The sequence below is a fragment of the Caretta caretta genome, chromosome 1, assembly GCF_965140235.1.
Source record: "Caretta caretta isolate rCarCar2 chromosome 1, rCarCar1.hap1, whole genome shotgun sequence".
In the NCBI taxonomy this organism is placed as follows: Eukaryota; Metazoa; Chordata; order Testudines; family Cheloniidae; genus Caretta; species Caretta caretta.
In genome coordinates this window covers 140,866,333-140,880,232 of record NC_134206.1, presented here as the reverse complement: position 1 = coordinate 140,880,232, position 13,900 = coordinate 140,866,333, and the positions used below count along the sequence as shown (strand labels likewise).

Genomic DNA, 13,900 nt, shown 5'->3' with positions numbered 1-13,900 from the left:
TGTAATAATAAACTTCATCTGTAATAGTCAGACCGTAGGCATATGATCCATTGTTCTCCATGTTAAGAAAGTTATTCCAAAAGAATTGTTCTATGGTATTCTGGGTATTCTCTTAAGTTCTACATCTGGTGCCTCTTTTACTTTATTACAGGAGTGGCCAACCTGTGGCTCCAGAGCCGTATGCAACTCTTCAGAGGTTAATATGCGGCTCCTTGCATAGGTGCTGACTCCGGGGCTGGAGCTACAGACACTAACTTTCCAGTGTGCCGGGGGGTGCTCACTGTTCAACCCCATGTCTGCCCCAGGCCCTGCCCCCACTCCTTCCCCCAAGGCCCCTGCCCCTTCCCCTGAGCCTGCCAGGTGCTCACTGCTTCCCCCCTCTCTCCCCCCAGCCTCCTGCACATGCAAAACAGCTGATTGCAGCAGGCAGGAGGTGCTGACTGTCAGAGCTGCCTGTGGGTGGGAGGTGCTGGGGGCTGGAGCAGGGGGGAGCTGATGGGGTGCTGCTGATGTATTACTGTGGATCTTTGGCAATATACATTGGTAAATTCTGGCTCCTTCTCAGGCTCAGGTTGGCCACTTGTGCTCTATTACAATGCATCCAGAATTTCCCACAGTCCCTAGATTGCATAACTTCCTGAATAAGTCTCAGTTTAGAAATCTATATAAACTAATTGCATAGTCCTATAGCATTTATGGATCAGTGTGAATACCTACTATTTGCATGCCTAAATAATAATCTCATGTTTATGTCACTGTTTCCATCCCACTAGGTATAAGTAAAAGTAGAAAAGTAGAAACAGCTGAACCGTTCTCATAAGTACTTTTAAGGTTTCAGAAGTTGTATTAGGCATGGGAATTTTCTTTGTGTTTTTTTGAGAAGCTGCCACAAGTAAGCTGGATTAGCCATAAATCCAAAAAGTCTCCAGTCCCAGGCTGTTACTAAATCTTCCTCAAGAGTGCTAGGTACCAGCATTCTTGGAGTTTAGCTTAATTTCTCTTTCTTCTTTGCTGTGTTTTCAATACAACACCTAGTACAATGGGACCTCAGTCCTGACTAGAGCCTATAGGTGCTAAACACAATAGACACTGTGCCACTCACGGCACAATCCACTGATCCAGCTCCAAACTGAGAGCGGGCTCTTGGATTCACGATTTGGATCCTAGTGTGCTCGCTGCCAGAGGGTGCTTAGAGGGGATGGAATGATGAGACTGCCTACAGTATCGGATCAGCTACTGCGAGCAGCAAATATCTCCAATGGCCAGTGATGAGACACTAGTTGGAGAGGGCTCTGAGTTACTACAGAGAATTCTTTCCCAGGTGTCTGGCTGGTGGGTTTTGCCCACATGCTCAGTGTCTAGCTGACCGCCATATTTGGAGTCGTGATGGAATTTTATCCTGGGTCAGATTGGCAGAGACCCTCAGAGGCTGGGGAGGTTCGCCTCCCTGTGCAGCATGGGGCACAGGTCACCTGCGATTTAAAGTAGTGGAAATGTTGGATTCTCTGTAACTTGAAGTCTTTAAATCATGATTCCAGGACTTCAATAACTCAGCTAGACGTATGGGGTCTACAGAAGTGGTTGGGTGTGGTTTTGTGGCCTGCAGTGTTCAGGAGGTCAGACTAACTAGATGACCTTAAAGTTCCCACAGGGGTCTGTACTGGGACCAGTATTGTTCAACATATTCATAAATGATCTGGAAAAAGGGGTAAACAGTGAAGTGACAAAATTTGCAGATGATGCAAAACTGCTCAAGATAGTTAAATCCAAAGTAAACTGGGCAACAAAATGGCAGATGAAATTCAATGTTGATCAGTGCAAAGTAATGCACATTGGAACACATAATCCCAACTATACAAATAAAATGATGGGTCTAAATTAGCTGTTATCACTCAAGAAAGAGATCTTTGAGTCATTCTAGATAATTCTCTGAAAATATCAATGTGCAGTGGCAGTCAAAAAATCTAACAGAATATTAGGAATCATTGGGAAAGGAATAGATAATAAGAGAAAATATATTGCCTCTATATAAATCCATGGTATGCCCACATCTCGAATACTGCATGTAGATCTGATCATCTCATCTCAAAAAAGATATATTGGAATTGGAAAAGGTACAGAAAAGGGCAACAAAAAATGACTGGGGTGTGAAACAGCTTCCATATGAGGAAAGATTAATAAGACTGGAACTTTTCAATTTGGAAAAGAGATGACTAAGGGGGGATATGATAGATGTCTATAAAATCATGACTGGTGTGAGGAAAGTAAATAAGGAAGTGTTATTTTCTCCTCATAACACAAGAACTAGGGGCTCAGCAAATGAAATTAATAGGCAGCTGGTTTAAAACAAACAAGGAAGAATTTCTTCACACAACGCACAGTGAAACTGTGGAATTCTTTGCCAAAGGATGTTGTGAAGTCCAAGACTGTAACAGGGCTTAAAAAAAGAACTAGATAAATGGGTATAAGCCAGGATGGGCAAGGAAGCAAAACTATGCTCTGAAGCATCCCTAATCTCTGCCAGAAGCTGGGAAAGGGTGGGGATGGAGCACTTGATGATTACCTGTTCTGTTCATTTCCTCTGAAGCACCTGGCATTAGCCACTGTCGGAAGACAGGATACTGGGCTAGATGGACCATTAATATGACTCAGTATGGCTGTTCTTATGTTCTCATGAGTCTATGAGTACATTGCTGGCCTGAGGAGCAGCAGGTAGCATAGGTAGGGCAGGAAGATTGGCGTGCCGCCACAGAGCCATCCTTCCCTTGGCTAACGTTGGTGCTTGTTGCTCTCAGTTGCATAGCAGCAGCTGCAGTGTGAGACTACATGTTGGTTGTAGCCCACAAACACAGAGAATGCGGAGCAGCTTCACTTCTTTTTTACCCTCTCTGCCCAACTGAGTGAGCCCCCCGTCTCTTTATTGGCCTATCATTCCACAGAGGGGTAAAAGGATAGGAGAAAGGGTTCTCAGGGATCTGAGAGACAAAGAGGAGGAAGCACTTCAGAGCTAGAGAACCATCAGAGTGAAAGAAGGGCACTCAAAGATTTGGGGGAGAAAAAGATGGGACCTCAGGGCTCCAAGGGCAAAGAGGAGGTGGAAGAGTGTGTAGAGCTTGAGGGGGCAGAATATGTGGGAGAGTCCTTGGGGTATAGGGAGGCAGCAGAAAAAGAGGGCAAGGAGGAATGTCACTGAAGGTGTCACATGAGTTTATAGGAGTGATTTTTGTAGGGGAAGACTGATATGTGCTGTGTTTGGGTTTTCGTGGGGGCAATGCTGATGATGGGTGTCTATATTTTTCTATGATTTTGGAATAGAATATGTTGTGGGGAGGTGTGTGTTTGTTGTGGGGTTGGAGTTATTTGCTTTTGGGGGGAGGGGCACTGTCGTGATAAGATTGTGTGTTAGGAAATATTTATCCATTATTATAAGAATTTGAGATTGGAGTCTGAAAAATCTGTACAGTAGAACATTGCTAATTAACTGGGAGAACTATTGCAAATGATTGAAATTGACAATTTAGAATGTAAATAAATGCAATAGAAAAATATGGATAATGTAGCACAAAATGCATTATAATTTACTTTCAGGTACTTCATGGTGTTTCATAATGTGCAAATGATTTTTATATTTTGTAAAAGTAACAAATTCTTATAATAAGGAAACTTTATTATAATGTTGTGTCTGATATTCCTCAGTAGTAGGCAGAAGATACCTCTTGGTACAAATTATAAAATGTAAAGATTAGTTAATCTGGATTAGAGAAGTTCTAATTTATTCCAGGTTGTTATGTTTTATGTTTGTTTCTACGGTGGTGAGGTAGTGTTCTGATGTTCTCGGTATACATGGTGAAATTCTGTGGAAAGATCGATTTGGGTAGTCCAGTTTTGGATCATGACTCTAATGATCTGTGTAGATATTGAGCAGTAGAACTAAATTCTGCTGTAACTTGGACTTGGGTTTGAGTGGTGTGGTGTGTTTGTTTGTCTTTGCAACAGAGTTGCAGTTTTTTCTCATTTAAATAGTGTGCAGGGTCTTTTGTGCTCTAGCATCTCTTCCTCCATTTATAGAAACCTGTTTTATCAGTAATAGGATTAATCTCACTTAATTTTAGGCTTCTTCTTTCAGACTGTGTTGTTTTTATTTATCCAAACTCCATTAGCGTGTGCACCCAACTCAGTTGGTATGTGAATTTAGACTCCCTGTGGAGAGCTAAATAACTGGTTTTCAGAAGTCAAATGTATGTTGATGGGGTTTTTTAATCAATTTTCAAGTAAACTGCAAATACAAATCTAGCATAGTGCTTGTGCTGTGTCAGACTGAGGAAAGTTTATTGCAGTGTATCACACTAGTTGTCTGAAAAGGAAGAAGCAGGATCAGACTTAAAAAGAGTATTATGCCTCCACTTGGACTTAGAGGGAAAGCAAGCTCCAGAGTCCTGGACCTTCCCTGGAGAATTGCCCTATTTCGGCCTCTAGATGTGCGCATCTGTGGACTGTCTGCTTGAATGCCACATCTGATCTTTAGAGTCTGGTAAGAGAACAAGGAGAAAGTTGGTCTTTAAAGATAAATGGGACTCCAAATGATATAGGGCTTTATACGTAATGCTTCAGATTGCCACTGGAAATACATTTCAAGCCAGTGCAGTCTGTGGTGTGTGAAAGGAACATGACCCATGCACCAACCTAAGTAATTAGGCATCCACATTCTGTACTAGCTGCAGTTTCCAAGTTATCCTTAACTTTGGCACTTGCTTGCCCTCTTCTTTCAACAAAGCTGTGCTTTTTGCCTGAGTGCCAAACATAGTTCAAATAGATCAAGGAGCTATGTTCAGTACTTTCGGACAGATTCTGGGGCATGGACGGGGAGTAGCTGGAGTGAGTTGCACTCTAGCTTCCCCCCGGTGCATTGTTCCTTGGAGACCATAGCCAGTTTACACGACTTAAAGCAGCCCCTGGACTTCTGTAACCTGTGCTGGGGCTCAGGCTGTGGTAGAGAATCAGAGAGCTGTTAGTTCTCTGATTCTCTTCCTTTTTCCCACTGCCTGAGTGATTGTGTGCAAGTGGGGAACCATGTTTTACTCCATGTTTTTTCTGGGATTAGGCACAGCCAGTTGAGCTCCTATTGTATTTTCCCTGGGGCTCCCATAGCCTGGTGGGGAAACTGGCAATGGAGGAGCCAGACCATTCTCCTCCCTCCCTGGAGATGCAGCAAATAGCCATTGAGGGAGCTCCTGAGCCACTGCAGCAGATAAAGTACAGCAGCTGCTCAGGGCACTCCTGAGTCACATCACAGCTGCTATTAGGACTGCACCAGAAGTGATAGGAGACAGCTTGAGAGAGGGTCCCCCTCTATTGTCTCTCCATAGTAAAAGGTCAGGTTAAAACACTTCATTTTAAAAATCACAGGGTGTGGCCCAGAGAATGGACTTTAAATTAGACAAATACAATTTTTCTTCGTAACACAGACTCCTTCAAGAGTTATGTTGATGAAAACAATGTAGTGGTTTTAAACAATGACACCCCAACTCAAATTAATGCAGAATAGGTAATCTTTCTTGGTTAGTCCTGGAAATTATAACACCAGATACTGCAAGTAGACGCAGCTGGGAAATACATAAGGAAGAAGGAATGGGGAGTGGTCATTTCCCCATACATATTACTTTTCAAGGGCAAGGTAAGGTTGAATGTAATGGAAGATTACCTACCTGGAATTTTAAGAAAGCTTTATGTGAATGATGACAGAGAATTTCAATGACAATATAGTAAAAGGATTAATAGCAGCAGCTACTCTAGCCATACCTAAGATATTGAAGTACCCCAAAACAAAAACTCTCTTCCATGGTGAAGGGAGGAGTGCAAAATGTCAGTTAAAGAAAGGAACAAAGTCTATGAAAAAGCAAAAAGTGCAATTAATAGTGAAGATGTAATGAAGTGTAAAAGAAGTAAGGCAACAGCACAAAGACTTATTAAAAAAAATCAAAGAGCGTGTGAAGAGGTACTGCGGGCAGATAAATAAAGATACTAAGACATCAGAAATGTACAGGCAAATTAGAAGAATGAATGGAATTCAGACCAAGAGGAGTCACATTCCAAGCCTTACTAGGACTGACAAAATAGTTAGATGTTCTGATAATGAGAAAGCAGAAGTTTTGACAGAAGCTTTTCAAGGGGTGAGTAATTATGAAAATCAAAGGGCAGTTTTCCACAAGAATAAAATACAATTCATTGAAGAGAATCATGAACAGTGTAGTTGTTATCTTTATCTTTATTTTCTGAATGAATGGTTTTGTTTGTGGGAACTTGAGAAAGCTATTGATATCAGCAAGAATACATCCGTAGGTAAAGATAATATATGCAACATAGTGTTTAAATATCTCTTTGAAAGCAGTTTGAGGGTTCTCTTGTAATTATATAACTGTCATGGCCTGGTTGTGGGAGGCCAGACCTAGCAGAGATAGAGTCCGCAATAGACCAGAGTCAAGAGTCAGCAGGTCAGGATACCAGGAGATCAGAAGCACAAGACAAACTAGAGGTCAGAACCATGACTTAGGAACCAGAGTCAGGCTGGATCAGAATACTAGAGTGTCAGAGGCAGGAGAATAACTGGAGGTTAGGAACCACAAGTCAGATGCCAAGAGTCGAGCCTGGTCAGGATTCCAGGAAATCAAGCCACAGAGCAGGAAACATAAGGCACACAGTCCAGAACAGGGTGGAGCTTCCTGTTCCTCCTGCTGCCAGTGGACCAGTCAGCCGCTCTGGGATTCCACCAGTTGGACTTCAGAGGTGGAGCCTCACACTGGGGCAGGTCTTGGTGGGTCCAGATAAGCCATTGTCAGCAGGCTGCCAGGTGGAGGATTGGAGTGTGGCTGCTCCCAGGAATCCTGCAGTCCTGGGTTCAAGATCTGTGGGAAAAGACAATAATACTATATGGGGAAAAGGAGTGATAACAATAGAATAGAAACGTGCAGTAATTCTAGTGCAAAAATCAGGCAAACTGTGAAAAACATACGAATGCAGAAATTAGGCAAACTGTCCACAAAAGTAGTGCCTGTAGACCTATTGCCCTTACATCCTGCCTGGGTAAAAAGTATGGGGAGACTGATGAATGAAAGATTGGCTGCCTATTTGGAAAAGAGTGGCATTGTAAATGAGGTGCAGAGTGGTTTTTGGGGAGGAAGGTGCACCGTTGATCAAATTGTTAAATTAGAAACTGTATGGGGCACAAAGGTTGCATGATAGCTATCTTTATAGATATTGAAAAGTTTTATGACATGCTGTGGAGGGAGGGCGTGTTGTGCAAAATAGGTGCACAAGGAATAAGGGGAAGAATATATGGGTGGATTAGAGAATTTTTGCGTAAAAAGACTAGGCAGGTCAGAGTTCGGAAAATTATGTCAAAAATATGTAATGTTAAAAATGATTCGCCATGAGGAAGTGTTATCAGCCTGACCTTCTTTAATATTAGAATAAATGATCTCCCAACATGAATAAGTGCCAGAGTAGGTGTCACTCTATTTGCAGATGATTGTGCTCTGTGGGTTAGGAGCAAGAATACTGAAGTGGGAGAAAAGAGAATCAACAAAGCATTACAAAAGACCTCTGACTGGGAAAATGCTTGAGGTTTCAAATTCTCCATCACTAAAATCAAAGTATTGGTCTTTATGATAAGGAAGGTTATAAAGGAATGTCAGCTATATCTGTATGGAGAACAAATAGACATAGGTAAAAGGTTTTAATTTCTAGGAGGTAATATTTGATACTAAATTAGTTTGGAAAGATCGTATAGACTGTGTTAAAGATAAACGTACAGGAAGTAGTAACCTGCTTATAAGTTTGGCTGGGACTGCTTGCGGGGTGGATAAGAAAACACTGTTGATAGTATACAGAGCTTTAATCAGCCCAATTATTGACTATGGCCTGGGTGTCAGCATCAAAATCAGAACTTAAAAAATTAGATTTAATATAAGCACAGGCACTGTGAGTGTATGCGGTTCATTTATTACAACACCCATATACACACTACAGATCACTTCTAGTGAAATGCCAGTTACGCTACAAATGAAACTACTGGACCTAACTTTGTGGGCCAAAGTTAATGAGAATTTCAGTGAGGAAAGTACCAAACAAATCTACGAGGATTGTTGAGAATTTGGTTGGTGAATGATGGCACATGATTTGAGAAAGCCACATGATTGAGTTAAAGTGTGGAAGCAGAAGTTGAAAGGCAAGGAAAAGCTAAACAAAGTCAAAACTATTAGTTGTTTTGGAAAACTGTAGGAAAATTAGTCGTAGAAAAATTAGTTATAGATGGAAAGTTGCATGTCCAAATGCGGATTTAAATTTATTTTATAAACGTAAGCGTAAAAAAGAAACGGTAGGTAATAAAAACGAAGTGTACCAGTATATAAATGAAAAGTAGTTGTTGTTTTTTTCAAATATATACAGATGGATCCAAAAAAGAAAAAATAGGAAGAGTAGGGGCAGCATATGGTATACCAGAAGTTGGAATTAGTACATCTACCAGAACATCTGATTTTGTAGCTGTCATGACAGCCAAACTAGTAGCAGTAATGCTAGCATTAAATCGGATCTGAGGTGTACTCCCAACAGAAGTGGTCATTTTTTTTTATCTCAGTCTGAGGTCTTATAATGATAAAAAAAAAAAAGGTGTCTCAGTGTGTAGAAGTGATTTAATCAATGAAATAATATATTTCTAATGATAGCTACTACAGATGGGGATACCGTTAGCATTAGCTTGGATCAGGGAATGAAAAGGCAGACAATGAAATAAAAGGATTGGCATAGAAATACCCTTGGGTAAACAGGAATTTAAAAGCCTAGTACAGAAAAACCTAAAAAAGGAATGGCAAAAATTTGGCATTAGTGAAGAAAGCGGAAGAAGATTTATTGTGCCATACAGCTGAGGATAACAACATACATCAGAGGCTGGGTAGAGTAAATGAAATGATTTAGTTTAGCGTACTAACCAGTTGTGACTTAAACAAAAATCTTTTTTGGATAAATAGACACAAAGATGGACTATGTATATTCTGTAAGGTGGAAGAAACAATTGATCCCCTTTTATGGGTATGTATGGGCTTTGATAAAGACAGGGAAAAGCTTTCTGAGGAACTCAAACATCTTAAGGTAACAAAAGTTACGTTATGTTATTTAGTAAAGATATCAGAGATATGGAGTGGTATTAGAAAAGTGTTTTACCTGAAAGACAGAGCGCAGAGTGAGCGAATATAAACTGCTAAGTATTTAGGAATTAGAATTCGTGGTAGTTATAGATTATTCAGTCAAGCTTCACCCCTCCCCCCCGTAAAAAAGATGACTCCTCCCTCAATGGCCACAGTTAAGACACCACTGCAAAAGAGGTTGAGTTTATTAATTTTCAGGGGCAATATTAAGGCCTGTCTGTTCACTCAGTCTGTTTCCTGAGGAATATGAATTGAGAAAGAAGGGTTATTTGTCCATTTCTAGAGAGGGAGGGTGGGGCTTGTGATTCAAGTTATTTTACTGGCACTTCATGTAGATTGAAAGAGTAAACATAGCGATATCATTTTAAAGTATTAAGTAAGAACTGAAAATCATCAGATTGAATGTCTTTATCTTCCCCCAGTATTTCTTTGCCAAAATTTGCATGTGCATATGTTTGGGAGGGAGTCTTGTTTTAAAAATGTGCCTTTACATTAGGTCAGAGAGAAATTTCAAGGCATTTGGTGGAACTTAAGAAGAGTGGTGCAGGTTTGTGTGCCTTGTACACTAGTCCACAGTGTGAAGCTGATGAAGAGGGGGTACAAAACTGGCAGCTGGGAGTACTAAATATAGGGGCTGTACAAACATTTTCTTTTTGGTGCAGGAGGATAGAGTTTCGCTTGTCTGTTTTGTTATTGTCTACAGTTGTCATTTGTCAGCTTTCTCCAGGCAGCCATTGCTTTAACCACTCATTTACTGTTGATCTCATTTTTTAAAAAAAAGTTCATTCTATTGTGGTCTCTAGGAGGTAGTTTTTCAGTGTAAATACCCAGTGTATCTCACCTCTTTGTTGGCAACCAGCGTAATAGGCTGGAAAACCAGCGTCCCATTACGTTTCATGGGCTTGATTCTGACCTCAACTTTCTGGCATGTGTTGACATTTCTCAGAACATTTATTTTTGTATACATATATGCGGTGTGTCTGAGATTAGAGTCTGTCCCTTTCTTTTATTCTGTCTAAACATGATTGCTGGAAATAAGCACATTTTAATCCTGTTGTTCTCTTTTGCTCAGATGATTTATGGAGGTCTTAATGTGGCGAAGAAAAGTAGAATATCACCTTGTTTTGTTAATAGAATTTTATATGTTTGACCTGTTGAGCCTCTTGACTATTTATTTTTGCTTCTTCTAAACAGTTAGCCTTTCCAGAGGCTTGAAAGTTGATTCAACCTTTTTATGCAGTCACCCATATCATCACTACACACTCATAAGGGTTACTAAGACCTACGTATATTGCCCCTTTCTGGGAGCCCTTCTCTGAGAACACTGGGGTTTTAATTCTAATGTAATACTTTCTTTCTACTTATTCACCATAGACTGCTGTGCATTGTTTCCCACCTGATACTGAGAACATAACATCCAATTAATTCATAGAGGAATAATTTATGCACCTGAGAATGCACAGTTTCCCGAGTCTCATTCAAAAAGGAAAATCACTTCCTGCAACAGCCCCTCCCAACATTCCATTCTGTGTCATAAAAATGAATCACTAAGGTCCTGCCTAATAACAAGAGGCTTTACACAAGATGCTGCACACACTTTTTTGAAGTACAGCCTTAAATTGATACCAGCTCTGCATACATTTATTAAATCTGTTGTTTGTCAAAATCTTTCTTTGTGGTGTGTAGATTCTATAAATACAAAATTATTATGATGATAGCCCACATGCAAATGAAATGATGAGAACATAGTTGATTCTATCAGTCTCTCTCTCCTTGCTGTTCACTTGCTCCACAACCAGCTGTTCTAGATCAGTGCGTGTAAGTCTTCCACCCCCATATCTCCACTATTCTGCATACTCCTTCCTACAGTGATATGGGGTCAAGCACCCTAGAAGAATTGCTCAATATGTTGAGCTGGAGTAACTTCCTTGCTTGGCCCCAGAGAAAAGATGGAGAGGTCCAAGACTCAACTTACAGACTGGTAGTTAACCACTCTCGTCCCACCTCAAATACTAATTATGGGTCTCAGGTTCTCCCATGCTGAATCCTTGGAGACCGTTCTTTTGTTCTGAGCAACTAATACATAAATAATAGTATTTGGAAATTGTTATTGGAGGATGTTCTCTATTTCTGGAAAGTATCAGGAGGATCAGTCTCTTCCTCCTTGGCTCTTGTCAGAGGGTCTTTCCAGAAGTATGCTCATCCTCTTTTCCTGATCATTATATCTTCAGAGGAGGAAAGAGGCTACAAACTGATGGTTCATGTACTAATTTTCCTGGCTGTCAAGAAGAGAGCTGTGAGCCAGAGAGATCTTGACATACTTACTTCACAGCAACTTAAAATTCATCCCCTGCTGAGTAATAATATGTGAACCAGAAAAGACCCTGACCCCCATTAAAACTAATTGTTCAAGCACAGTGCATCCCCATGCACCGACTTACCTAGATGTATATTTTATAATTACTTAATATTAATCTACAAAGCATCCACCTATCTTTCTAGTAGAGGGCTCTGATTTAAAATATTGTATATTTTTATATATACTCTAATAGGAGAAATGAATGATCCTCTTTATTTATAACTTCTCAATGAGGATTGGCATGCTTGACTTCGCTGCATAGCAACAAGTCATAATTAACTGGGTTTTTTTATGACAGTTGTGTTGATGATTAGGAGTAGGAGTATTTGGTATCTTAGAACTGAGAAGATACCTTATTTATAGAAAGTGAAGAAAGAAAGGAGGAAAAAACTTTATAGTAATGTTGGAAAATGTCCATTAATGATGTATATACAAGGAAATATTTATGAATCCTCTTTACATTTTTTTAATTATTTTGAGTCACCAGATTAAAAATATCTATTGCCTTGCATTAGCAGGAAGATAAATGAACTATATGGCCTCCTAGGTCTTTTCCATCTCTAATTTCTGTGAGCTTATGGAAAGAAATACAGGGAACAACAAACGCTTACATTTATTTTGGTGGAAATAGTTCATGACATATGGCTACAAAACTCTTTTTTTTTTTCCTAGCTGATAAATGCAGGAATTGTCAATACAGAACTTCTGAATATTTCATGCAATTTGTGAAGGTCTACAATATACAGAGAAACAAATAGTAAAAATAGAAAACAATATTTTATATAGAGACACTTAAAGTATAGCGTGACTACATTTATAGGGAAATAGTTGGATAAAAAATGTTATAAGATTATCATTTATTGAATTGCACATTTTTCCTTTCAGTCAAGGAGTATTGCAAAGTAATATTTCCGTATGAAGCACAGAATGAAGATGAACTGACAATCAAAGAAGGTGATATTGTCATACTCATCAATAAGGTAAAGGCAGCATTTTCCTTTCATAAACCAGAATACAGCTTTATATATATATATATATATATCAAAATTTCCATGCTGGGCACCTAACTCCATTTTGTGCCTTTGAAAATCTCCCTCTTAGCTCATAAAACTAAAAGAGTTTTGTTAAAACATGATAAAATAGGTGTCAGGAAGACCTACTTTTTTTTCTCTTTTGCTTCAGAGTCTTATCTTGATAAAATTAAGCAAAGCACAGAGTTTGTGTTTTCATGAGTTTACAAGTGTGACTGGAGTCCCAGGGGAGCCAACTGAGGTCACTCAACTAGGCTGAACTGCAAAGAATGGGGCAGGCAATCCCCAAAGCTGGTGGATATTCCAATACTTAGATTTACCAAACTGGCACATAACAGCTTCTATAATACCGCACTGGTAACCCAGAAGCCAACAACACAGTTCCCTTAAAGCAACCCAGCCTTAGGCCTCCACGCAGACACCCAAGGCAAATGTGATGAGGATTACTGAAAATCTTATTCATCATATAAAAAAATTCTACCAATCTCAAAGGATCTGACAGATTACCTCCCAGGTTAATGAATATTTCAAATCTTACCCAAATACACACTTACAGACAATTCTTATTAACTAAACTAAAATTTATTAAAAAAGAAAAGAAGAGAGAGGGTATTGGTTAAAAGATCAGTATACATACACAGATGAGTACAATTCTTGAGATTCAGATTCATAGCAAGGATGGTGAGCTTTGTAATTGCAAAGAGTTCTTTCAGAATTAGCTCATAGGTTTATAGTCCAATGTTTGTATTCAGGGTGATTCCAGACTGGGATTCTGAAGATCTCAACCTTTTGACTCAAGCTTCCCCTGTATCAAGCATTAAGCAGGTCTGAGATAAAAAGGATCAGGACCCAAGCCCTTTTTGATACAGTTTCAGGCCTTTTTTGACATGTTGGTGTCCTTTGGTGAACAATAGGCAATTAATGAAGACTTCTTTCCTAAGCATCACCGGTAATTAGTTACCCAAATTAACACAATGCAATTTATCCATTAGGCACTCTAACACAAACTTCAAAGAGACATTTAGACAATTACATGATTGCACCCAAGATGCATCTAAATGTTAATATTTCTTTTGATCTCTGAATCAATAGCTATAGTGACAGACAGGAACTGTCTGTTTACATAGCTCACATATTAATATGAAATGAGTACACACATACAATTAGCATCACCTCTAATTTCTAAAATATAGGTTTGCATTTCAAAATTCTAGCCAATCTAACATAGAATGGCTCTAATTACCATTTCTGATATGTCTTTACAAGTTGTCTCTGGGTCAGTCAGCCTGCAGGATGCTTAACCCTTT

General features: G+C 39.6%; 1 protein-coding gene across 11 annotated transcripts in view; it reads left to right on the top strand.

The window, feature by feature from the left end:
* Positions 1-13,900, top strand: part of SH3KBP1 (SH3 domain containing kinase binding protein 1) — a 344,411-nt gene that overhangs the window by 256,806 nt on the left and 73,705 nt on the right. For all 11 annotated transcript variants that reach the window (XM_075131808.1, XM_075131826.1, XM_075131818.1 and 8 more), the window contains one exon: positions 12,448-12,542. In XM_075131808.1, the coding sequence (XP_074987909.1) occupies positions 12,448-12,542 (95 nt within the window). The remainder of the gene's footprint in view (positions 1-12,447; positions 12,543-13,900) is intronic.